At 44.8% G+C, this 27,764-nt stretch overlaps 1 protein-coding gene across 4 annotated transcripts; it reads left to right on the forward strand.

Annotated features, from left to right (window-relative positions):
* LOC141073936 (gastrula zinc finger protein XlCGF66.1-like) lies at positions 1 to 27,764 on the forward strand. 4 transcript variants are annotated; one of them, XM_073561469.1, is made up of 6 exons: positions 1 to 2,627; positions 2,757 to 2,936; positions 3,021 to 3,144; positions 3,228 to 3,382; positions 3,524 to 3,614; positions 26,771 to 27,764. In XM_073561469.1, the coding sequence occupies exons 1-6, from the start codon at positions 2,550 to 2,552 to the stop codon at positions 27,709 to 27,711; spliced, it is 1,569 nt and encodes a 522-aa protein (XP_073417570.1). In that variant the 5' UTR covers positions 1 to 2,549; the 3' UTR covers positions 27,712 to 27,764. The 4 variants fall into 4 exon arrangements, with proteins under 4 accessions (XP_073417570.1, XP_073417571.1, XP_073417572.1 ...); XM_073561470.1 differs by having other exon boundaries at positions 26,774 to 27,764; XM_073561471.1 differs by having other exon boundaries at positions 4 to 2,627; positions 3,228 to 3,325.

Raw genomic sequence — 27,764 nt, forward strand, 5'->3', positions numbered from 1 at the left:
ATTTGAAGCAGTGCGGGGAGAATCCGAGTCCGCTGCTCCTCCGGTTTCGGTTGAGGGACATGTGGAATATGAGATTGGTCACATCATAGATTCTAGGTTGGTACGGCGGTCAGTACAGTACCTAGTTCATTGGAAGGGGTATGGACCGGAAGACAGGTCCTGGGTAGCGGCCCGGTTGATGCATGCTGATCGCCTGGTGCGGGCTTTCCATGCTAAGTACCCAGGCAAGCCTGGGGGTCCAGAGGCCCCCCGTTGAGAGGAGGGTACTGTCATGATCTCAGTGCGGGTTTGACTCGCACACGTGGGGTTAATGTCGGGAATCAGTGCTGATGACAGGCATTTCTGGGGTTATAGGTTGTGATCCCGGTGCAGGCTTACCTGCACACCTGGGGCTATGATTGTGGCCTCTCCCTGGTTCTGGGAGAGGCTTCTTATAGCCTCAGGACGCTCCCATCCCTGTCAGTTATACTTTCGCCCTTGGCATTGTGTGGTGACCCCTGAGTGTGTTAGTGCTGTGTTCTGGTTGCTTGATTCTCTGTGTATGACTCGGTCTGTCCTCTGGATATCGCTTTGGATTCTGCTTGGTACCTTCTACATCTGTTTGGTTTTGATCTCTGCTTGGCCCTGACTTCCGTTCTGTCTCATCCCTGGTACTGTACTGAGATCTTGTGTATGACTTTTGGCTTTGTCTGACCTTCCATCTGTTTATCCCTCCTGTACCTCGCTTGCCTGTATTGTGCTTGACCTCTGCTTTGCCTGACTCTGAGTCCTCTACCTTCTCTGAAAGGAGGACGCTAAGCCCCGCCCCCTTGCAGTCACATGACTGTTCACATGACCGTAGGTCCTGTGCCGGCTTTCTAAACTTCTACATTCAGGTCCCGTGCATCTTTATTTTCCGGCTGTTCTTGTCCCCAGGGGTCCCTACGGTGCAGGTGAGTCCCTGCTTAGCGGAGGCTGTACGCCGGCGCTGTCAGGACCCTGCCACCAGTCCTTGCCATAATAATAGACAATTTTTCCTTCTTCAACATAGCAGTAACAGAAACAATCAGAATTCACTTCCTCTGTTCTTCCTAACACCTTTGTCACACAATTCATGTGCCAAGCCACAAAATTCTTCTTTTTCTTCCACGGATTCTCTCATTTAGAGCTAAATATCCTTACTTCAGTTGTGCACAGATTTGGAGCGGCTGTATCAGTCTGTTCCACAGGGTCAATAGTCCCCCTCTGGGATTGCCCAAAATTCACGGTACTCAGTGAAAGGAGGAGGGCGTCTCAGACTATCCCTCCGGACACCTCTGGTTATATATATCTATCTATAGCTGAGTTACGTATCCTACCCAGTCTTCGATCACATCACCACGCCTGACTCGAACAATGATCATGACTTCAGGATATTTTGACTATAAAGAGAGTCACAATCACTGGTCATTCCGGGGTGTCCGTCCCTTATGAGGTACGGTTCGAGCACTGGGCCCCCAACGGGACTGCACCTCTATATGATTCCACCCATGAATCACCCCACCACGGGGACAAACCTCAGATCCTCTTTGCAGCAACAAGCACAAGAAAACCACACCAACGGTCAGTCTGAACAGTATAACTGCCAACTTACCGTGGTTGTCGTGGGGGATGATCAGTCCCAATTTTCCAGCACCCGTGTCCGCTCCGAGGGTCCTTTGTCTTGTTGTCCTCCAGGGGCAGAGGCGTCCTTGTTCGGGGGCCCCATGTTGGGCGGCCAGCTGTCGAGGTAGCTATTTAGGAAGGGCTAAATTAACCCTTCACGGTTGAGCCAGTGATGTCCAAATTATTCCACAGAGTGTTGCTAGCAACTCAAATGACCACACGGAGACAGGGGTCTCTGTACCGGAGGATCGAGACAGATCACTAAGCCCCTTTATTTTAGTCACTTCTTTTATAACATTTTGCTTAATTATGCAAAGTTCTCAACTACCAATAACATCATTTCACTTTGTAAGCCAATAATATTGCAAGAAAACCGGAAACTACATATATGTCCGTATCCAAATAGAAAGTAGTATAATGGCATATTCTTCAGAGTTTTACACCCCCGCCTCCCTTATCTTGCACCTGATGGGAACAGTCTGGTTTCATGACAGTTTGAACTTTTACCTAATTACAAAATTTATCTTACAGCAACAAAAACGGAGAAACGAAACCTTCAGAGAATGGATAAAACGAAACTTCAACTCTGATTTTAGTATTAACCCTTCACAAGATGAGAACTAGCGCTATGCAAGATGAGTCTATGAGGAACGTGTAAAGCTGCCGTCTCCGAGGAGGAAACTGCTTGTTGTCTGTGGCCTAAATATATAGGTTTTATTAGTAGATGTCAGGGAAGAAAACTAAACACTGTAAAATAAGAAATATCCTCATATGTTTCCTTTATTATCTCCAGTAATTGTATTATTACACAGGATTCTTATGATGTTACATCGGATCATCTTCTTCTCATTCAGGTCTCTACAATATCAGATCCTCTCAGTGAAGATCTTCTACAAAAGAGAATTTTCCTGATTTACCAATCAAAGATGGATATGGACAGAGACAAGATGGCGGAGAGGATGTTACACCTCACCCTAGAGATCCTCTTCCGTCTCACTGGAGAGGTGAGAGATTCTGATGATGTCACATTACATCATTCTTATCTATGGGAATAACAGATGGACAGAACTGGAGAGGTGAGGACTCTGGAAATGTCTGTAGTGAGATTTATTAATGTGTCTCTCCATAACCAGGATTACACAGTGGTAAAGAAGACCTCTAGTGATCGCTGTCAGGACCCTGTGTCTGAGGGATGGGGAAGACCCCTGAGCCTAATCACGGGACCTCCACCTCACCCCTTGATCTATGAGGACATCAATGACCAGAAGATCCTAGAACTCACCTACAAGATGATTGAGCTGCTGACTGGAGAGGTGACACTGCTGGGAATGCTGGGACATTATACAGTAACACTATGAAGAGATTGTGGGGGATGACGGTATCATTGTATGTGTCAGATTCCTATAAGGTGTCATGATGTCGCTGTCTATTTCTCCATGGAGGAGTGGGAGTATTTAGAAGAACACAGAGATCTATACAAGAACGTCATAATGGAGGTTCCCCAGCCCCTCACATCTCCAGGTAATAGACAGGACTAAATACACACGGCCAATAATTATCTGTATGTAAAGAATTAATTCAGTCCCTGTATGTGTTTCCTCCAGATCTATCCAGTAAGAGGACAACACCAGAGAGATGTCCCCGTCCTCTTCTTCCACAGGATTGTAACCAAGAAGATCCCAATGTTCCTCAGGTTCATCAGGTAGATGGAGAGAAGGTGTCAGGAGATCTCCCCTATGATGTGCAGGCGGCTGTGAAGGTCTTGTGCTCAGTCTTGTTTTATCCACCAGTATTATATGTTTTATACTTGTGTAATGAGAACGGTGGAGATGGCAGGATTAGAGCTGATCAGAGATTGGACTTCTCCATCTGTCTGTGACTTTTACAATATTTGTTTCAGGATGAAGATCTGACCCATATTAATACTACAGAGACATATGTGAGAGATGATGAGTGGTGTAAAGAGGAGATTCCTACATGTGACTACCCAGGTGAGTAGTAACCACTGAATGCAGAGAAGTCACAGATTCCTCTCAGTCACCGGCTGTGGCTGCTTTATCGGTGGTGTAGTCCGGCCGTATTACCATGATCACCATTTTGCCTCTAGACAACAACATTCTCCTCCTCCCAAAACTGTTCAAATCTCTTTGGGCATTGAAAGCCCTTTTCTATAGAACTTACAACCTGGAGGATCCACCTACCCCCTGGTATTAGTGTGAGGGTGATCCCTTAAAGTGAAATCTATATGATTGCTTGTACCTGACCCAATATAGGCTGAGTGCGCGCTTAAAGAGTCACACCGAACACAGAGTTAGATGTCTACTCCTTTCTCAGCAAAGGCTTGCACACAACTGAAGTTTATTCTCAAGACAAAGAGACAGGAGATGGGTGTCACACAATCTTCTGAGTTGCCAGTGTCAGTCTATGATAGGTCCATTTCAGCTTCACTTCCATATATGGTATCCAGTATCTCAGCTTCTGCATTCCAAGGATTCCTTCCAGGGTGTTGTCTGAAGACACAGACGCCATCTTGGTACACCATATGTGAACTGACTTATATAAGGTTTAATAATTGATTTCATTAGCCATTCTCTCCTTCACATTAGGAGACGCTGACCGTTACATGCCCAGATCTGTAACTATAAAGCCAAATGACAGCGTACGTAGAATGTACTGACAAGATAGAAAATCACTTGACGAAAAATCTTAGCCTGGGCCTGTAAGAGAAAGAAGAGGGTAATGATGCTGTTGGCTTCCTAGATCCCTGAGATCTTATCGGATGAATCTTCTCTCCCTTCTGTGCTGCTGAATGTCTTATGGTCCCTACAAGACCAGGTCCAGTCTTTCTGGCCAAACTTCCCTTTTATGATCCACAACAGTAAATGTGCAGTGAGGCCAAGTGTGAATTTCTGTACAATAACAGCAGAGTTTCCCTTTATCCTGACTTTTCAATTTGTATTAAAACCAACTAACTTCAAGGAGGATTGTGATAATCTCCAGGACAAACATTCCACCTGTGCCATGATAGATCTCTAAGCTGTGCGTGGCTGATGGCTGTAATATACATTTATTCACGCCTGCAGGAGATGTGTTGGCTCCAGCCCTGGTTTCATGGATTCACTCCACGTCATAAATTACATTGTTTTTGATCCTAAGGAATTCAGATTACTGCACAATCTCTCCTGAAATGGGGAGCAATATTATTTTCTCTAATCTTCTGCTCAGGATTCATAGTAGCTCCAGTGGTCCACCATAAATGAGGGCAACTCTGGTTTACTGTTGTGTAATCTGTATTTGTAGTTTTCAGTAATGAGATTCTCGTACTCTGGGGCGGGGCTGTGGGCGGGGCTTTATGTGGTGCTCTGATTACATATTCATCTGTATTGGCTTATGACAGGTCGCTGATCCCTCACTGACCTGCCCCGATTATTACATAATGCGTATAATAGCATTGATATTATTGTTGATAATGCCTACAATATTGTGGCTATTGTGAGGCTTAGAATAAACATTACATCCAGGAAAATGACACCAGCAGCACCTGTCCAGTAGCCTCTATCTCTTACTTATAGATGTGTCATAGAATCATAGAATCATAGAATCATAGAATCGTAGAGTTGGAAGGGACCTCCTGGGCCATCTGGTCCAACCCCCTGCTCAAAGCAGGATTCGCTAAATCATCCCAGTCAGATGTCTGTCCAGCCTCTGTTTGAAGACTTCCATTGAAGGAGAACTCACCACTTCTCGTGGCAGCCTGTTCCACTCATTGATCACTCTAACTGTCAAAAAGTTTTTTCTAATATCTAATCTGTGTCTCTTCCCATTCAGTTTCATCCCATTTCTTCTAGTCTTTCCTTGTGCAAATGAGAATAAAGTTGATCCTTCTACAATGTGACAGCCCTTTAGATATTTGTAGACAGCTATTAAGTCTCCTCTCAGTCTTCTCTTTTGCAAACTAAACATTCCCAAATCCTGCAACCTTTCCTCATAAGACAGGGTTTGCAGACCGGTCACCATTCTGGTCGCTCTTTTCTGAACTTGCTCCAGTTTGTTGATGTCTTTTTTAAAATGTGGTGCCCAAAACTGGACACAATATTCCAGATGAGGTCTGACCAAAGAGGAGTAGAGGGAAATAATGACTTCACGTGATCTAGACTGTATGCTTCTGTTAATACATCCTAGAATTGCATTTGCCTTTTTTGCTGCTGCATCACACTGTTGACTCATATTCAGTCTGTGATCTATTAGTATACCCAAGTCTTTTTCACATGTGCTGTCACTTAGCCCTATTCCTCCCATTCTATATATGCTTTTTTCATTTTTATTGCCCAGATGTAGTACTTTGCATTTCTCCCTGTTAAAAACCATTCTGTTAGTTGCTGCCCACTTCTCCAGTTTATTTAAATCTTTTTGAATCCTCTCTCTCTCTTCTCTAGTATTAGCTATCCCTCCTAGCTTTGTGTCATCAGCAAATTTAATCAGTTTACCCTCAATTCCTTCATCTAAATCGTTGATAAAGATGTTGAACAATACAGGGCCCAGGACAGAGCCCTGTGGTACCCCACTTGAGACATTCTTCCAACTGGATGTGCAGCCATTTACGACCACTCTGTGTCGCGCCCCTGAGGCCTCGGTCGCCACAGAGGTACTGCACCTCCTCCTGAGGTGTGGTGCCCCACCATCCAGGTAAGGTGGGCAGTCCTTACCACGCTCCAACACCTGCATGTTATGAATGAGTCACCGTAGGAGGCAAAAACAGAAGTACTAGCTAAGTCCAGAAAACCAGAGAAGTTGGCAGCTATCGGATTGCAGACCCCTGAACCTATCAACAACAACTAGCAGTAGCCGTGGGGGGTTCCTACGGTGCCCTAGACCCCTCGATCACAGCCGGAGAACTACATAGCCTAAAGACAGAAAGGGAAATCTAAACTGCCCCAGAGCAGACCCCCAAGCAATAGGCAGCCCCCAACATATAATGACGGTGAAGCAAGATGAAAAAACACTCACACAGATAGAAAGATAGGCTGAGCAAATGATGGGGCCCAAGCTAACTAGATAGGACAGGATAGAAAAGCTGCTGTCTGTAATCCGTCAAAACCCTATCAAAACAAGAGCCAACAGCTGATAGGGAAAAAAGCCCTGAAGACGCTAGGCTTCAAAAAGACTATATCAGTACTCAGGTATTTTCTGAAGACAGAGCAAAAAGGAATTCAGCTCACCCCAGCAGGGAATGGCAGAAATCAAGGAAAACAATGCAAAACAAAACCAAAACACAAATGCAAAAAGTAGAGCAGAAAACTTAGCTTTTGAGGAGCAGGAATCAGACTGGTCTCCTAGAATCCCTCAGAGAGATCACCAGCAAGGCAGAAGGGCGTCGGCTGCCTTATATCCAGTCAGTAATTCCCGTCACCCAGTCATCATCATCCTGCCCAGGTGCTTGGTAATCAGCCTCACTACCTTCCTTCAGCAGAAGAGGGAGTTAATCAGACCTCAATGGTGAAGGGGAAAATGAACTCACAACAGTACCTCCCCCTTGAGGAGGGGTCACCGAACCCTCATCCACGCCACCAGGGCGATCAGGGTGAGCCCGATGAAAGGCACGCACCAATCTTTTGGCATGAATATCAGAGGCAGAGACCCAGGAATTATCCTCCTGACCATAACCCTTCCACTTAACCAAATACTGGAGTCTCCGTCTAGCCAGACGGGAATCCAGTATCTTCTCTACCTCATATTCCATGTTACCTTCAACCAATACAGGGTCCGGAGGTGCCACCCCAGGAACTACTGGTTCAACAAACCTCTTCAACAAGGACTTATGAAACACATTATGGATTTTAAATGTAACAGGAAGAGCCAAACGAAAAGAGACCGGATTAATAATCTCCAAAATCTTGTAAGGTCCAATAAATCTAGGCTTAAACTTAGGAGAAGCCACCTTCATAGCGATATTTTTTGATGATAACCAAACCATATCACCAACCTTAAACTGGGGACCAATGGTCCTATGTCGGTTGGAAAACCGCTGGGCCTTTTCATGGGAGAGAGATAACCTTATCCACCACTTGGTCCCAGATCTGGTGCATTCTCTCCAACACAGTGTCAACACCTGGGCAGGCAGAAGGCTCTACCTGCCCTGAAGAAAATCGAGGATGAAACCCAAAGTTACAAAAAAAAGGTGACATCAAAGTGGCAGAACTAGCTCTATTATTTAAAGCAAATTCGGCCAAGGGCAAAAATGAAACCCAATCATCCTGATCAGCGGAAATAAAACATCTCAAATACAACTCCAAGGTCTGGTTTGTTCTCTCCGTCTGCCCATTGGTCTGAGGGTGAAAAGCAGAGAAGGACAACTGAATTCCCAGCTTGGAACAGAAAGTCCTCCAAAATCTAGACACAAACTGAACTCCTCTGTCAGATACAATGTTCTCAGGAATCCTGTGCAAGCGAACCACCTGTTGCAAAAACAGGGGCACCAACTCAGAGGAAGATGGCAACTTAGGGAGTGGTACAAGATGAACCATCTTAGAGAACCTATCACAAATCACCCAAATAACAGTCATTCTCTGAGAGACAGGCATATCAGAGATGAAATCCATTGAAATATGGGTCCATGGCCTCCTGGGAACCGGCAAAGGCATCAAGAACCCACTAGAGCGAGAACAAGGTTTAGACCGGGAGCAAGTCCCACAGGACTGCACAAAATTCCTGACATCACGAGACAAGGAGGGCCACCAAAAAGACCGACTCACCAGATCTCTAGTACCAAAAATACCTGGATGACCAGCCAATGCAGAGCAATGAACTTCAGACATCACTCTCTTCTTCCACTGGTCAGGAACATACAACTTTGCACTGGGACAACGCTCAGGTTTGTCCTCCTGGAACTCTTCCAGAGCACGTCTCAAATCGGGCGAGATGGCAGAAAGAACTACCCCTTCGCCTAAGATGGTAGCAGGCTCCTGCACCAATCTCAGAAGCATCCACCTCTACCTGGAACGGGAGTGAGACATCAGGTTGCCGCAAAACCGGGGCAGAAGTGAATCTTCGCTTCAGCTCCTGAAAGGAAGAAACAGCCTCCGGAGACCAATTCTGGTACATCTGGACACCAGCCTCTACACCGTCTGTGCCTCTCCTCCATTGCTACATCTACACTGCCCTGGGACAACAGATCCACCTGTGGGGAACTTCACCATCTTGGCTGCAACCCACCACCAGTCCCAGAGGATCTGCATGCAGCGTCGGCCTAACACCTCACTTGCCGAACACCACAGGTGGCGTCACGAACTATTCATAAACTTTATTTCATTGTTCATTCATCCCCCCTTTTGCCATGGAGCCCCAGGACCACGGACCGGCTCACAGCTTCCGTGTCAACTCCCATTGAGATCAATGGGCCCGGTACCGAGTACCACGCTAGGCCCTGGTGGTGCGCTCCAGATGCTACTGTGCCGGCGCCGCCATCGCGGTGACATTTTGCTGGATGTAATTTTTTTCTAAGCCTCACAATAGCCACAATATTATAGACATTATCACCAATAATATCAATGCTATTATATGCATTATGTAATAATGTGGGCAGGTCAGTGAGGTATCAGCGACCTGTCATAAGCCAATACAGATGAATATGTAATCAGAGTGTAGGGAAGGTGGACTGATGGACGGACCTGTCTGGAGAAGGAAGGTAAAGGGTGTAGGGCATTGTAGATGGAAAACAGCTGAAGATAAAGAGAATGGGTGTAATAGTAGAGTTTGACCGTTAGAGGGCAGTGGAGAGTGAAAGGATAGGACTAAACATCAGCCATTGGCTAAGAAAACTGTCAAGTCATGGGGGGCGGAGTTACCAGAAAGGGAAGGTTATAAAAGGCAGAGAAGGTTCTGGAGAGTCCAGTCAGCGAGGGGAGCACAGGAAACAGCAAGGTCTGCTGAGGGGAAAGAAAAGAGAAGAAGCCCCAGAGGAGACTGACAGCTGGAATAGGTTACGGGGGGTGGCCTGGACAGGAGGGGCCGCAGACAGAGACAGCCTGAAGTACCACAAAACAATCGGACTCAGACAGGTGAAACGCTGTGGTGGTAGGCCTAGGGCAGCCACAGTGAAGGAGCCGCGAGGGACGTCCATTTGCCAACGAAAGAAAGTGAAGGTACCCGGCCAGTGTACGAAGTCGAGCAGCTGCTGTGTGCGGCTGGGGAGATTGTCGAGCAGCTGCTGTGTGCGGCTGCGGAGATTGTCGAGCAGCTGCTGTGTGCGGCTGCGGAGATTGTCGAGCAGCTGCTGTGTGCGGCTGCGGAGATTGTCGAGCAGCTGCTGTGTGCGGCTGCGGAGATTGTCGAGCGGCTGCTGTGTGCGGCTGTGGAGATTGTCGAGCAGCTGCTGTGTGCGGCTGCGGAGATTGTCGAGCAGCTGCTGTTTGACACTGCGGAGGTTAACGTGCAGCTGCTGTGAGGTGCTGTGGGTCGTGGAAAGACAATCAATAAAGAAGACCTGTTGAACATGATTCTGTCTCTGTCTCGAGTCTGTCTGCGGCCAGTAACGGACCACCCTGTCAGTTGCTCCTACCTACAAGAGCACCACATAAAGCCCCACCCACAGCCCCACCCACAGCCCCGCCCCAGAGCACGAGAATCTCATTAACTGAAAACTACAAATACAGATTATACAACAACCACAAGACTGATTTCATCACCAGGTATCATTGTAATCAGTATAACGGCGCTGACCTGACAGTGTCTGTAGGTTACTGAGCACAATCCTGCTGACAGGTTCCCTTTAAGACCTCTCAGCTCTGCACTATTACACACAGTTCTCTATAAATGTGTAATATTTCTTCATGAAACTCATCTGACAGAAAATATTGGAGCTTACGATAGTTTAGATTGTGACGTCACCGAGCCCCATACTCTAATTACCCCAGAGAGGTTTCACCACTAGCTGCTCATTTATTACTGATGGAGACTGTGGAGTTTGATCATTTCAGTAGATGTTATTGTCTATAGTCACAGTGTGTGATTACAGTAGTGTCCAAAATCCTCTGATTTAACCTCTTCCTGCAGCCAGTTTTGTGTTCTTAATCAGGCCCCATTATTAATATCTGACGTGTGTCACTTTATGTGGTGGTAAGTTTGGAATTCTTCACAAAGGATAATAGAAAACAAATGGATGTTACAAATTATTTTCCAGCTTCACACTATACCCTACATACGGTTGTACACTACTGTCTGGGCACATGGCAGTGTTCAGAAGGGAAGGAGCGCCATTTAGCTATATGAATGCAGATCTAGCTGGAATAGTTTGCAGACAATGTATTGGGGCACTGTTCATGGTCACCTGGCAGCTCAAAAGATGTCCACCATGAACATGCTTGGCGCTATCTTCTCTGCTTTCCATATCCCAAGGATTGCCTTGCTCATCGTCCTTTAACACTAGAAGTCCCAGAGAGGGGTCATTTAACATTTCTACCTTTGGAACCCAGAGACGGGTCGAATGACCTGAAGGATTTTATCTAACATCCTATAATCACCGTCTTTTGTTCTGTAATTAAGGCCACTACTGTCGCACCACAGGAGATTGTTGTTTTCCATTGAGTTTAGCCTTTTAGTTTCTAGTTAGTTCTATTCAGTTTATTGTATTTTATAATATAAAGACTATACATATTGTATTTAGTTTTATTTGAGCAAAAAAGCACTGAAACAATGAATCATTTTTTATACATTTTAAATAGAGAATTAGAAATTTTAGAGCGAGGTACAGCTGTGAGTATTGACCAGAAGCATTTGTGTCTAAGTCAAGAGGACTGAAATGTCAGTGTGAAAAATATACAAAAGAACAACTGTTATTTGTCTCCATGCTTTTTATTTTTGATATAAAAAAATACAAGGAATAAAACAATAAATAAATAATAAACAATAAAAAAATAAAACAAATATAGTCAGGAAATAAAAATAGGTAATTTGAAAAATCTAACCTGAAGACAGCTCAGAGTCCGAATCCGGTTGAAGGACTAAGTCTTCTCCATCTCAGTCACAAGGGTTGGTGTTGCTCAGGATCAGTCCCAATGCCAGTTGAGTGGTGAGACTTCTCTGCATTTTGTTTCTTGTGAACAAAATAGGTGAAGCAGTCACCTATTTATCCCCCACAGCACAAAAGGCTGCATGCAAATTTGCTAAGGTGTTAGCAACCTTATGCATATCCCCCCCACAACAATGCAGCTTGGGGGTGGGAAGACACACTCAGGAGCAGCTTACATTCTTTTGCTATTTTACAAGACCTTTGTTGAGGTGGATCAACACAATTAATTTTTGTTTTTTGTCTGTTATTTTTAACCCACTTCTTTCACATCTTTTTTTAAAAGAAAAACATAACTAAATTCTTTAGAAAAACTTGAAAAATTGAAACAGATTGTATGTTTTGCAAACTATATGTACATTTGGCAAAATGACCTGGATAATGCAGTACAATATCACGGATCAGCAGCAAAAGGTCACATCTCTCCCAAAACACTTCATGTGTGCTTCAAAACAAAATGTGTGGTTTATACAAATTGTCAGTTCCCTCAAAATGCAAAGTCTCTTGACCTGTGTTTCACACAGTGTTTTGAGGATGAATTCAGCTCTACTCCCCCCTGCAGATTCCTCAGACATTGGCCACATTTACAAATGAAAGGATGCTAATTGGAGCCATCAGAGTCGTCAGTTCAGACTAAGGGTCATTTGACCCTCTTTTGGGACTTCAGGGGGAGCTCGAAATTTCTGGGACTTCTAGTGTTAACACCATTACATGGATCTGGACTTACACACGGTCCCCTAGGCTTGGACCATGGTGTTACCTGCTATTCTGTGGTGTTAGATGGCAAGAAGAATAGTCAGGTAGCTGGGTCAGAACCAGAAGTACAGAATCAGAAGACACAAGAGTAGTCAGTAAACGGGCCACGGTCACAACAGGGAATAAATACACAAGCCGCAAGCTGAGCCCAGAGGACTGAACCAGAGGAGAACAGCGCTATATCTGGCAGATTCCGGCCATGTGCTTTGCACTTTAGTAGGGTGTGGTACTTTCTAATTGGCTGAAGTAGGGAGCAGATTACTCCAGCTGGACAGCAGGAACAGGTCCCAGATGAGATTGGGCACACCATATGCAGAAGCCCTAATATAACTAAATGACAGAAAACCAGAGTAGTCGAAATCCCCATAAAGTGATTCCATTTTATAAATTAATTCACTGAGGGTTATAATCTATACATATGTGGTCAAAATTGTTGGTACCCCTCGTTTAATGACAGAAAAACCCACAATGGTCAAAGAAATAACTTGATTCTGACAAAAGTAATAATAAATAAAAAATATATGAAAATGAACAAATGAAAGTCAGACATTGCTTTTCAGCCATGCTTCCACAGAATTTAAAGAAAAATGAAACTCATGAAATAGGCCTGGACAGAAATGATGGTACCCCTGAAAATGTGACAAAAGGGACATGTGAAATCGTGGTGTGTCCACTAATTAGCATCACAGGTGTCTACAATCTTGGAATCAGCGAGTGGCCTGTATAGAGGAGGCTACAGATACTCACTGTGCTGTTTGGTGACATGGTGTGTATCACACTCAACATGGATCAGAGGAAGCGAAGGAAAGAGATGTCCCAGGAGATTAGAAAGAAAATTATAGACAAACAAGTTAAAGGTAAATGTTATAAGACCATCTCCACACAGCTTGATGTTCCTGTGACTACAGTTGCACATATTATTCAGAAATGTAAGCTCCATGGGACTGTAGCCAACCTCCCTGGACGTGGCTGCAGGAGGAAAATTGATGACAAATCAAAGAGACGGATAATGCGAATGGTAACAAAAGAACCCAGAAAAACTTCTAAACAGATTAAAGGTGAACTTCAAGCTCAAGGAACATCAGTGTCAGATCGCACCATCTGTCGTGGTATGAGCCAAAGTGGACTTCATGGGAGACGACTAAAAAGGACACCTTTGTTGAAAAAAAATCATAAAAAACCAGACTGGAATTTTCCAAACTACATGTTGACAAGTCACAAAGCTTCTGGGAGAATGTCCTATGGACAGATGAGACAAAAATGGAACTTTTTGGCAAGGCACATCAGCTCTATGTTTATAGATGGAAAAATGAAGCATATCAAGAAAAGAATGCTGTCCCTACTGTGAAACATTGAGGAGGCTCTGTTATGTTCTGGGGCTGCTTTGCTGCATCTGGCACAGGGTGTCTAGAATCTGTGCAGGGTACAATGAAATATCAAGACTATCAAGGGATTCTAGAGAGAAATGTGCTGCCCAGTGTAGGAAAGCTTGGTCTCAGTCACAGTTCATGGGTCTTGCAACAGGATAATGACCCAAAACACACAGCTAAAAACACCCATGAATGGCTAAGAGGAAAACATTGGACTATTCTAAAGTTGCCTTCTATGAGTCCTGACCTAAATCCTATTGAGCATCTTTGGAAAAAGCTGAAACATGTCATCTGGAAAGCGTAACCTTCAGAAACGAGACAACTGGAGCAGTTTCTTCTTGAGGAGTAGGCCAAAATACCTAAATACCTTTCGAGAGGTGCAGAAGTCTCATTGACAGTTACAGGAATCGTTTTCCTTTAGACCCAATTATTTTACTTTCACAAGGGTAACAGGAGAAAATGGACTATAAATTATTTTGCAATTTCTCCTAAGCATGCCATACCCCATGTCACGTCGCCGTCAGACTCAGGGCCTGCTGTTACGCCCTCAGCCACTAGGAGGCGACGGACTGTCACGCCACCCTCGGGCTCAGGGCCTGCTGTCCAGGCCTCCGCTACCAGGAGGCGCCGGACTGACATGTCGTCGTCGAATTCAGGGCCTGCTGTCCCGCCCTCATCCACTAGGAGGCGCCGTGGCTCGCGCCCGAGTGATGGCGGCAACAGTGAAAGGGCTTCTGCGCAGGCGTCTGGTGGACGCAGACTCCGCTCCTCTGTCAGTCATGAAGGGGTTGGTGCATCGTCATCAGGTCTGGTCCTGGGGGCGGTCCTGATGACATCATCAGCCCGGGAGCCTGTGAGGGATGATCTGATCCCTCAAATACCTTGGGACTGGGCTTGCAAGCCGCCGGATATATTCTTGGTTCCCCTGCGTGTTACTGTGTGAATTGCTATAGCTTATGACTCTGACCTTGGCCTGGACTTCTGACTCTGCTTCTGCCTAACGATTCTGTACCTCTGCTGCCCTCCTGGTTTATAACTCTGACCTTGGCCTGGACTTCTGACTCTGCTTCTGCCTAACGATTCTGTACCTCTGCTGCCCTCCTGGTTTATAACTCTGACCTTGGCCTGAATCTGACTCTGCTACTGTCTACTGTTTTTGTACCTTGCTGCCTGACTGGTTTAGACCCGGATACCACTACGTTTTTGTCTTGTTTTTGGAACACCTTTCTGGCGACCGTCCTACTCTGGCCACTGCTCCTATTCAGACAGCGCCTCCTGGGCTCTGCTATAAATCCAGATCCCTGTATAAGGGTAAAGGGTATCAGTGTTTCTCGGGGTGTTGGCTGGCCGCAGCCCAGACCGCAGTAGGACGCCACATTATATCCGGCCACATATATATAAAGAAAAAAAGCTGCTTTTTGTGTATATGTCCATCTTACATAAAAGCAGTCTCCTGAATTTTTTTTTCTTTCTTCTTCTGACTGAGCTGATTTCCTGGCCTAACACCTGCTCCAGAGCACAGCCTGAAGGAATACTCCCATCTTCCTACACCAGCATGCTGCAGCCTGGAAGCTTCAAGGGAAGTGCTGAGCGTCAGAGATACACATTTCTGGGACGTCGGCCTCTGGGCAGCTCTGGTCGTGCTGACCCAGAGGCTCAGGTATTGCCCGCAAATGCGGCTAAACTTTTATTACCCGTCTCTCTCTCGTTTTGTAATAAATCTCTGTGTGTGAAGGCCTATGTGGATTGTGGTTCCGCAGGCAACTTCATGGATTTTTTGCTTGCAAAGGATCTTGGTGTACCTCTGCTAAAACTTAATGCCCCTATTCGGACCACTGCGATTAATGGTACATCCATTATCCAGGGTGGAGTGGAATTTGTTGCTACAGACATTGCTATGTCAGTGGGGGCATTACACAACGAACAGATGTCATTTTTTGTTATACTTAATTTATCTAATCCAGTTGTGTTAGGCATGCCATGGTTGCACCAGCATAATCTAGTTATTGACTGGCGCATAGGTGATATCGTGCGCTGGAGTCCACGGTGTCAGAATCACTGTATGTCACTGTCAGTGAACCAAATTAAAATTAAAACCCCCTCCATTCCATATGCATTCAGAGATTGTGAAGATGTCTTCTCCATAGTGGAGTCTGAGAAACTACCTCCTCATAGAGAGTACGACTGTCCTATAGACTTGGTCCCAGGTGCCCGTCTCCCTAAGGGGAGAATATTCAACCTCTCTGGTCCGGAGCGTGTAGCCATGAATGACTACATAGCAGACAGCCTACGTAAAGGCTTTATTAGACCTTCTACCTCACCTGTAGGAGCTGGGTTTTTCTTTGTAGAAAAAAAAGATGGTGGACTCAGACCATGCATGGATTATCGTGAGCTGAACGCAATTACTGTAAAAAATCAGTACCCGCTCCCACTCATTCCTGATCTGTTTAATCAGCTACTGGGAGCCCGCTGGTTTACTAAACTTGACCTCCGGAGGGCATATAATCTGGTCCGCATAAGAAGCGGTGACGAATGGAAAACGGCCTTTAATACACCTCTTGGTCACTTTGAGTACCTTGTAATGCCGTTCGGACTCAGTAACGCACCTGCCGTATTTCAACACTTTGTCAATGACATTTTCAGGGACATTTGTGGGGTGTATGTCGTCGTGTATCTTGATGACATTTTGATTTATTCGGCTGACCCTGTGACGCATGCTCAACACGTCCGTTCGGTATTGCAGAGACTGCGAAAAAACTCTTTGTTTGCGAAACTAGAAAAATGTGGTTTTTTTGCCGAAGAGGTACAGTTCTTAGGATACATGGTCTCAGGCAAGGGGTTTCGCATGGACCCTGCCAAGATTCAACCCATTAAGGATTGGGTGCAACCCAAATCGCTGAAAGCGCTGCAGCGGTTTTTGGGATTTGTGAATTATTACCGCAAGTTTATCAGGGGTTTCTCTGAGATTGCCAAGCCACTCACGGACCTTACCCGAAAAGGGGCGGACGTGACTAATTGGAATCCTGAGGCTATTCGGGCATTTTCCACACTAAAAGAGTGCTTCGTGGCCAATCCGGTTCTGATTCAACCGGACCTAGACTGCCCGTTTACTGTAGAAGTTGATGCCTCCGAAGTCGGAGTGGGAGCAGTGCTATCACAAGGCACTGCATCCCTCACTCAGCTTCGCCCATGTGCGATTTTCTCCCGCAAATTCTCTGCCACGGAGAGAAACTATGACATCGGTAATCGGGAATTACTGGCGATCAAATGGGCCTTCGAGGAATGGCGCCACTTCCTCGAAGGTGCCAAACACAAGGTCACTGTTATTACAGACCACAAAAACGTAACCTACCTAGAGTCAGCTAAAAGACTAAATCCCAGGCAGGCTAGGTGGGCCTTGTTTTTCTCCAGGTTTGATTTTATAATCACCTTCCGCCCCGGGACTAAAAATGTGAGGGCAGATGCCCTCTCTCGCAGTTTCTGCCCCACACAGACCGAGGACTGTGAACCAGTCCCAATATTGGCTAATGGAATCGTCGTGTCGGCAGTGTCTTTGGACCTTCTGGAGGAGATCCGTAGGTCTTCAGAGCAAGTTCCTGACACTACGCCCCCCAAAAAATTGTTCGTTCCGGCTAACCTTCGTCTGCAGGTTTTAAAAGAATCACACGACTCTGTCCTGGCAGGCCATCCGGGTCTCAATAATACCACCAGGTTGGTAACTAGGAACTTTTGGTGGCCGACGGTGGTCAAGGACTGTAAGGACTATGTTTCAGCGTGTGAAGTCTGTGCCCGCGCCAAGTCCCTCCATAGTCGCCCTGCCGGCTGGCTTCAGTCCTTGCCCACCCCTGAGACTCCGTGGACCCACATCTCCATGGATTTCATTACAGACCTGCCGCCATCAGATGGGAAAACTTGTATCTGGGTGGTGGTAGACAGGTTCAGCATGCAGGGCCATTTTATTCCCCTTATTTAAGTAAGTTGTTCATCCTGCACATTGTACGTCTGCAAATATTGTGTCCGACAGGGGTACCCAGTTTGTCTCGAAGTTCTGGAGGGCATTCTGTAGACGCATTGGTGTGGAGTTGTCCTTTTCCTCGGCATACCATCCCGAAACTAATGGTCAAACTGAGCGTACTAACCAAGCCCTGGAACAATACCTCCGCTGTTATGTGTCAGGACATCAGACCGATTGGGTGGAACATCTGCCATTGGCTGAGTTCGCCCTCAATAATCGATATCAAGACTCCATTAAAACTACCCCTTTCTTTTGTAACCTTGGACTACATCCGCGCTTTGGGTCGTTTTCGGCCAGGATGTCGGAGCTCCCTGGGGTTGAGCAAAATATACATCGGCTAAAAACGATTTGGTCTGAGGTTAATTCAAATTTGAAAGGGGCTCAGGTTAGACAGGCTTCGGCTGCAAATAGACGACGATCTAAGGGGCCGCACCTGGGAGTTGGCGACAAGGTTTGGCTCTCTACAAAAAATATCAAGCTTAAGGTACCGTCCGCCAAACTAGGTCCCAGGTTCATCGGCCCATACGAAATTATCGAGGTGGTTAACCCAGTAGCCTTCCGCTTAAAACTTCCACAGTCATTCAAATTGCCTAACGTATTCCACAGGTCTCTCCTCAAACCTTATCGTTCTCCCATTCACCCTGTTCAGTCCCCTCCTCCTCCTGTTTCGGTCGGGGGAGCTCTGGAGTATGAAGTCCAGGGTATCCTTGACTCCCGCCTTGTGAGGGGCTCAGTACAGTATCTGGTACACTGGAAGGGCTACGGCCCAGAAGAAAGGTCCTGGGTTCCTGCGGGGAACGTCCATGCCAAGGCATTAATTAGGAGATTTCATCTTCTTCACCCTGACAAACCGGGTTTTGAGGGTCCGGAGGCCCCTCCTGGAGAGGGGGGTACTGTCACGTCGCCGTCAGACTCAGGGCCTGCTGTTCCGCCCTCAGCCACTAGGAGGCGACGGACTGTCACGCCACCCTCGGGCTCAGGGCCTGCTGTCCAGGCCTCCGCTACCAGGAGGCGCCGGACTGACATGTCGTCATCGAATTCAGGGCCTGCTGTCCCGCCCTCAGCCACTAGGAGGTGCCGTGGCTCACGCCCGAGTGATGGCGGCAACAGTGAAAGGGCTTCTGCGCAGGCGTCTGGTGGACGCAGACTCCGCTCCTCTGTCAGTCATGAAGGGGTTGGTGCATCGTCATCAGGTCTGGTCCTGGGGGCGGTCCTGATGACATCATCAGCCCGGGAGCCTGTGAGGGATGATCTGATCCCTCAAATACCTTGGGACTGGGCTTGCAAGCCGCCGGATATATTCTTGGTTCCCCTGCGTGTTACTGTGTGAATTGCTATAGCTTATGACTCTGACCTTGGCCTGGACTTCTGACTCTGCTTCTGCCTAACGATTCTGTACCTCTGCTGCCCTCCTGGTTTATGACTCTGACCTTGGCCTGGACTTCTGACTCTGCTTCTGCCTAACGATTCTGTACCTCTGCTGCCCTCCTGGTTTATAACTCTGACCTTGGCCTGAATCTGACTCTGCTACTGTCTACTGTTTTTGTACCTTGCTGCCTGACTGGTTTAGACCCGGATACCACTACGTTTTTGTCTTGTTTTTGGAACACCTTTCTGGCGACCGTCCTGCTCTGGCCACTGCTCCTATTCAGACAGCGCCTCCTGGGCTCTGCTATAAATCCAGATCCCTGTATAGGGGTAAAGGGTATCAGTGTTTCTCGGGGTGTTGGCTGGCCGCAGCCCAGACCGCAGACGGACGCCACACCCCATATGTGGGGGAAAAATACTGTTTGGGCACATGGCAGGGCTCAGAAGAGAAGGAGCGCCATTCGACTTTTTGAATGTAAAATATGCTGGAATAATTAGCGGTTGCCATGTCACGTTTCGAGAGCCCCGGATGTGCCTATACAGTGTAAACCACCAACAAGTGACACCATTTTGTAAACTAGACCCCCTTAGAGAACTTATCCAGATGTGTATTGAGCACCTTGAACCCACAGGTGCTTCACAGAAGTTTATAATGTAGAGCCATGGAAATAAAAAAAAAAATTTTTTCACAAATCTTTTTAGCTCCATATTTTGCATTTTCATAAGGGGAACAGGAGAAATTGCTCCATACAATTTGTTGTGCAATTTCTTCTGAACATGTAGATACCCCATATGTGGGAGAATAACTACTGTTTGGGCACATGGCAGAGCTTAGAAGGGAAGGAGTGCCATATTGGAGAGCAGATTGTGCTGGAATTGTTTGTGGGTGACATGTCACATTGTCAGAGACACTGACGTGTCTAAACTGTGGAAACCCCCAACAAGTGACCCCATTTTGGAAACTAAACCCCTCCCCAAGGAACTTATCTAGATGTGTCATGGGCACTTTGAACCCCCAAGTGTTTCACAGAAGTTAATTACATAGAGCCGTGAAAATAAAAAAAAACATATTTTTTCCACAAAAAAATGAACTTTTCGCCTTCAATTGTTTTTTTCAACGGGTAACAGGAGAAATTGGACCCAAAAAGTTGTTGTGCAATTTGTCCTGAGTATTCTGACACCCCATATGTGGGGGTAAACCACTGTTTGGGCACATGGCAGAGCTTGGAAGGGAAGGAGCGCCATATTGGAGAGCAGATTTTGCTGGAATTGTTTGTGGGTGACATGTCACATTGTCAGAGCCCCTGAGGTGCCAGAACAGCATAAGCCCCCAAAAGTGACTGCATTTTACCAAATACTTCCCTGAATGAATTCTTCTAGTGGTGCAGTGAGCATACTGACCCCACAGCTGTTCCATAGACAATTATACCATTGGGCAGAGAAGAAAAAATAATTACATTTTTACCACTAAAATGTTGTTTTAACCCCAGATTTTACATTGGAAAATAGGTAGATAGGTAAATGGTCACTACACCCATAGATGAATTCACAGAGAGGGGTCGTTTCCAATTCCCAGAGGGGTGTCATTTCCAAAATGGGGTCACTTCAGGGGGGATTCTGCTGTTATGGCACTTTGGAGAGCCGCTAAGTGCCAGAACAACAGAATCCTCCCTGAAGTGACCCCATTTTGGAAATGACACCACTCAGGGAATTCATCTATGGATATAGTGACCATTTTCACTATATGGATGATTTCCAGAAACACGTAGTGGAAGTTTCAGAGCAAAAATTGCAAAAATGTCATTGTAGTGCCCAATATATTGTGCCCAGCTTGTGTCTCTGGAGACCTCCCCCCACCTACCCCCGGAAATTGTTAAGTCAGCTCTACTCAAATGTGTCTGTCACTAAATAAACCAAATGCTTGAATGTCAAAACAGTTCAAAAACGTGGTTCTGTGTGGAAGATTGTAAAGCCGTCATGGAGGCATAAGGCTGGCAATGATGGGCATTGTGGGTAATAATAGCGGGGATCATGCCTCATTCCTCTCTAGGAACATACACGACATCTTCTCTGGGGTTCTTTCTTGTTTCAGTTACTGGGATGAGTGCAATAAAATGTCGCTCAGTGAGTCTTCTCACATCTTCACATTCTAAAGGATTGGCGGGGACAACATTTTCAAAAACAAGATTTTCAGTGACCTTTTCCTGATAATCAAGGAAAGTATCTGCATTTCCGGCTTTTTTGTATAACACAAAAGAATTATATGTGGCCACCTGAAGCAAATACATGACTAACTTTTTATACCAGATCTATGATTTTCTTGATACCTGGTATGGCTGTAGATCCTGATCTGCAAGGTCCACACCCCATATATTTGTTGTAGTCAATGACAGACACAGGTTTTGGAGTAGTGGATCCCTGTTGGTCTGCAGTGGCCCTTGTGGCATCTGTGTGGATCGAGCTCAGGATAAAAATATCTTTTTTTATCCTTATACTTAAGGGCAAGCAGCTCTCCATTGCATAAAGCCCCTGACTGCCCCTTTTAGAACTTTTTGCTGACCAATGATTGTGGAAACCCCTGACTGTTTTTGCGAATGGTCCCACAAGCCCCTATGTTATGTTCAACCAAACTTTTAAATAGGGGTATGCTGGTGTGGTAGTTAACATATAGATTGTAGCCTTTTTGTAAAAATGGAGTTATCAGCTCCCAAACGATTTTTCCCCATGTCCCCAGATAAGTAGGGCCTCCTGGTGGGTTTAGTTGGCTGTCTTTCCCCTCATAAATGCGAAAAGCTGATGTGTATCCGATTGAACTCTCGCTCATTTTATAAAAATATTCAGAATTGAGAGTCCTCAGTGGTTGATACCTTTTAATGGCTAACTGAAAAGATGGTAACACATTGCAAGCTATCGAGACTACTCAGGTCTCTTCATCAGGCATAAACTAATACAAAATCTGAAGAGTCACATATTTATGCACTACAGCACAGAAAAAATGCAATAGATGAGACAAGTGACGTGAAGCAGAATTATGATTATGGGAGAGGGAGAAACATAAATATTGGACCAGTTCATGGATAAGGAGTCCAGATATTTTATTGTCCTCTGATTGGGGTCTCCTAATGTGTTGTGATGCCCCCACAAGGTCTTAGGAGCAAATTCCTTAATTGATGTAAAAAGACATAAATCCATGCGACACATTTATTCCAGCATTGAGAGTGTAAAAGGTTGTCATAAATTTATACTCACAGACTCTTCTCTCTCTCTGAGATGTGAAGTTACCTTTCAATACCAGTAATTTCATATCCCTAGTGTTGTGGTCCATCATACAAAAATGTTTTGCCACAGGTCGATCCATTCTTTTTTCTCTTATTGTGTGACGATGAGCATTCATCCTTGTTCTAAGCTTTTGCCCTGTCTCCCCCACATACAGACCCCCAGTTGGACATTTAGTATAAATAATTAGGTACACCACATTAGATGTAATGCAGCTGAAAGTACCTGGGATCTTGTAGTCCTGATGTGAATTGGGGATCTTTATCTTGTCCGTGGTCATTATAAATGGACAGGTTTTACATTTTTTTCTGGTTGCAAGGAAAGGTTCCTGCAGCTGTTGTGGGGAACAGGGAGCTTCTGACAATGATGCTTCTTAGATTTGGGGGCTGCCTAAAGCACAGTAGTGGGGGGTCTGGAAAAATGGATTGTAATCGGGCATCTTTTTGTAGTAAAGGTTGTAATTTCCGTGCAGCTCCCCTTAGCACTTCCAGATTTGGGTTGTAGGTGACTACTTGAGGCACCCGGTTTTTTTCTTCTTTAGCTTTGTAATGTAGCAGGTGATTCCTTGACATTCTGGTGGGTCTTGTAATTTGGTTTTCAATTGTTCTTGGATGGTAGCCCTGATTCAAAAAGGTATTTTTGAGGCGACCAAGGTGTTTGTCTCTATCCATGGGGTGAGAACATATTCGATTGTATCTGATGGCTTGGCTATAGATAATAGAGTTCTTTATGTGTTTTGGATGGAAACTGTCCCATTTAAGGTATGTTGGACGGTCGATTGGCTTCTGATACAGGGATCTCTCTATTTCATTTGTTTTTTAGCTTAATGATGGTGTCCAAAAAGTTAATCTCAGTGCTGGAGTAGTTGAGTGTTAAATTGATGGTGGGATGAAATTGATTAAACTGTTCGTGGAACGTCTTTAGCTGTTGCTCAGACTCCGTCCAGATGATTAAAATATCATCAATGAAGCGGTAGTAGGCAAGGGGCCTGATGGGGCATGAGGACAAAAAGTCGCTTTCAAGCTTGGCCATGAAAAGATTTGCATACTGTGGAGCCATTTTACTTCCCATAGCTGTGCCAGTCTCCTGTAGATAGATCTTGTTGTCAAATTCAAAGTAATTGTGGGTGAGGATGAATTTTATAAGTTTCACCACAGCATCAGCATCAGTCCCTGTGTTTTCCATTAAGAATTTGCAGGCATTTAATCCATCTTGGTGGGGGATATTAGATTACAAAGATTCCACATCCATGGTGGCCAGGATGGTTCCTTCTGGTAGAGGACCTATTGCTGCTAGTTTATTCAATAGGTCAGTTGTGTCCTGAATGTAGCTAGGTGTATCCTTCACCAGTGGTTTAAGAATATCCTCTACCCATCCAGATACCTGCTCAGTGAGGGTGCCCACACATGAAATAATTGGTCTTCCTGGATTTCCAGATTTGTGGATTTTGGGAAGCATGTAGAATGTCCCTATTCTTGGACTCTCTGGTATCAGGTCATCACAGGCTCTTATGGACTGGTCAGGCAGACAAGATACCAACTTGTTTAGTTCCTTGTAATAGTACTGTGTAGGATCCAACTCCAATTTTCTATAGTAGCGTGTGTCCATAAGTTGCCTGTTTGCTTCCTTCATGTAGACTGACGTATTCATCATGACTATTGCACCTCCCTTGTCAGCAGGTTTAATGATGATTTCTTTGTTGGTTTTTAAAGACCGTATGGCCTTTCTCTCCTGGGCACTGATGTTGGATGCTTGTCTCCTGTTAGTGTCTATGATTTCGGATTTTATCAAATGTCTGAAGGAGTCTATATATTTATCCAAATGAGGGTTGCGTCCAGGTGCAGGTGTCCAGTCTGACCTTTTCCTAGTTGTTAGGATCCCTTTTCCTTCGGTCTGAGTGTTTTTTGAATCTTCTGTATCATTGAAACATTCCCTCAGGCGCAGTCTCCTGAAATAATGTTCCATATCACTGCAGAGTTCAGTTTTATCTAGGGCCTTAGTGGGACAAATATAGAGCTTTATTCCGAACCTTGCCCTCTTAGAAGGAATGAATTGCTTGAGGTGCAGTCTTCCTTTTCCTTTTCTGTCAAGTCTTCAATGATGGGACTGATATTGAATAGTCTGTCATGTTCTGGGACATTTCTGGGCAGGCATTGACTATTGTTGTTAAAATGCCAAAATCTCATGGGCATTTCATAACGGGTCCTAGGAAGAATAGCAGAAAACATAGGGGTGGCTTGAACAGGGCGATTGGACCAATAGGATTGAATGGTCATTTTTTTAATAAGCCCCATAGCGAATGTAAGTCCTAAAAATGTTTTCATTTCTAGGACATTAGTTGGTGTCCATAAATTTGACCTAGCATAATAGGATTTCGGATTCTGGCTGATGAATTGGGACACATATAAATTTGTAGGACAATATGCTCTAGCAAGCTATCTGTCAGAAACAAATTAAAAAAAAAAAATTGGTCCAAAATTTTCCACCTCCACATTTATACCAGGAATGGCATTAAAATTAGGGATGAATGGAGTAGTCGAATCCGAAGCCTCCCATCTGGGAAATGCTACATCAAGAGGCAAAGCCCCTTGGATATTGGTGTGCACCAATTCACGAGCACTAGGGACAGCGCTAGTACTGGGCATTGTTCCCTGAGTTGGAGACATTTCTCCAGAAGCGCTATTTGTCCTTCTTGTTGTACTGGTCCTTGTGTGTGAGGATGGACCAGAATCACTGCTCATTTCTGAGCTATCACTGTTGCTGCTACTAAAGCCCTCGAAATCCACATCACCATCTGACACTGCACTTTCTTCACTGTCAGAACATAAAAGTGCATAAGCCTCCTCTGCACTATAATACTGACGAGCCATTTTATTCGTTTTTATTTTTTTCCGAAATAGAAAACTCAGACATGACTGACGTGACCAAATTATTGGGGAGACAATTGAGAAAAGCCTAATTATTTAGCCTTACCCTAACTTTAGCCTAATAGTAACCCTAACTTTAGAGTAAACCCTAAACCTAACTTTAGCCCCAACACTAACCCTAACTATAGCACTAACCCTAACCTGCCTTATCTGTTTTTGTACTTTATAGCACAATCGCTGACTGACACAGCTGTTGGCAGCAGCTCTTGTAACACTGTTTCTCCTCTAATCTCTCACTGACAGGAGATCTGAGGAGAAACCACGTTTTTATGAGGCAGATCGCCCGGGAAAGTTCGCTGCTACAACAAACTTTCCTAGTGATTTGACTCATTGGCTGGTGTGACGCTGACGTCATCAGGACCTGAACCAATCAGATCTCAATGAGGTCGAGGGTCACAGGAAGCGTTGTACGGTGGAATCCCCTTGTTATAAGATACGTGGAGATCCCGATGAGCACAAAACCGCCGACCGTAGACAAACGTCGGTATTGCACAAAGCCCTGCTAGTATCTTCCATTGGCAGTCATGAAGCGGTTAAGTTAAGGGTATAATCATTTCTATCCAGACCTATTTCATGAGTTTAATTTTTTTAAAATACTGTGGAAGCCTAGTTAAAAAGCAATGTCTGACTTTCATTTGCTCATTTTCATAGATTTTTGATTTATTAGTACTTTTGTCAGATTCAAGTTATTTCTGTGACCATTGTGGGTTTTCTGTCAGTAAACGAGGGGTACCAACAATTTTAACCACATGTGTAGGAGGAGTGAATATTTTGACTCCACAGCCACTTTCCGGAAATTAACACGCAGTGGATGTTGGAGAGTGAAAATTACACATTTGCCATTTCCTTACCCAGCACATAGTGCCCAGATTGTGCTCCAGGAGACACCGCAAATTAAGTGGATTCTTCTCACTATAATATTGCTAAATACAGGGATCCTGAATGTTGTTTGCGCACACTGCAAGACTCCGAAGTGAGAGCGGATTTTGCTGGATTGGTTTATGGAAACCTTGTTGCTTTTCAGCAGCCTTTGAGCCACTAATAGTGTGGGAACCTCTGTTTTTCCATTGACAGATGATGGCCCTGAGTGGGGACTTGTTTTTGTGAGATGAGAATTGGTATTATTTTCGCCTACATAACATTGATTGGTTTCTTTTTATTTGATATTTGGGAGGCAGAATGAACAAACAGTTGAACACCGCACACTACTGGTTCATCCAACAAGGTTTTCTATTAGACTGTGAACTGTCATTGTCTTGGTAAATAATTAAAGTTTTTTACATAGCTTGCCATTTTTATGGACAGTTTAAGTAAAAATGTTCAAAAATATAAAACTCAAGGATATTTTATTAAAATTTTTTTTTTATCTCAGCAGATGACTGTACCAGGAGATCAGAGGGACAGCTGACATCTTCAACTTTTAAATCTGATGATCTTAAGATCCTACAAGATACAACTGAAGTGATTGCTATTACTCCAGATACACCATCATCCATTCACAGCAAAGATCTGTCATCTGATCCTATGAAACAGGTCCCATCTTGTGATTCATTACTGACTACTAAGGAAAATCAAAGTCACAAAAGAGGCATTAAAAAGCAAACTGCACCTTTAGCAAAGAAGCTATTTTCATGTTCAGAATGTGGGAAATGTTTTCACAAGAAATCACATTTTGTTAACCACCAACGAACTCACACAGGGGAGAAGCCTTTTTTCTGTTCAGAATGTGGGAAATGTTTTAACCAGAAAGGGAGTCTTAATGAACACCATAGAATTCACACAGGGGAGAAGCCTTTTTCATGTTCAGAATGTGGGAAATGTTTTGCACGTAAATCAAATTTTGTTACTCACCATAGAACTCACACAGGGGAGAAGCCTTTTTCATGTTCAGAATGTGGGAAATGTTTTAAAGAGAAATCAAATTTTGTTACTCACCACAGAACTCACACAGGGGAGAAGCCTTTTTCATGTTCAGAATGTGGGAAATGTTTTGTACTGAAAACAAATTGTGTTGTCCACCAGAGATCTCACACAGGGGAGAAGCCTTTTTGCTGTTCAGAATGTGGGAAATGTTTTAACCAGAAATGGAGTCTTAATGAACACCATAGAATTCACACAGGGGAGAAGCCTTTTTCATGTTCAGAATGTGGGAAATGTTTTGCACGTAAATCAAATTTTTTTACACACCATAGAACTCACACAGGGGAGAAGCCTTTTTCCTGTTCAGAATGTGGGAAATGTTTTAACCAGAAAGCGCTTCTTGTTAGACATCAGAGCAGTCACACAGGAGAGAAGCCTTTTTCATTTTCTTAATGTGGGAAATATTTTACTTGGAAATCAACTGTTAATAAACAACCGAGACGTCA

This window comes from Dendrobates tinctorius, unplaced genomic scaffold (assembly GCF_039654945.1).
Source record: "Dendrobates tinctorius isolate UK_male_01 unplaced genomic scaffold, ASM3965494v1 ptg000320l, whole genome shotgun sequence".
Lineage (NCBI taxonomy): Eukaryota > Metazoa > Chordata > Amphibia > Anura > Dendrobatidae > Dendrobates > Dendrobates tinctorius.

Coding starts and splice junctions, on each gene's coding strand:
- LOC141073936 (XM_073561469.1), top strand. CDS start 2,550: ATGGATATGGACAGAGACAAGATGGCGGAGAGGATGTTACACCTCACC. Junction 2,937..3,020: donor TTGAGCTGCTGACTGGAGAG/GTGACACTGCTG, acceptor TGTATGTGTCAG/ATTCCTATAAGGTGTCATGA. Junction 3,615..26,770: donor TCCTACATGTGACTACCCAG/GTGAGTAGTAAC, acceptor TTTTTATCTCAG/CAGATGACTGTACCAGGAGA.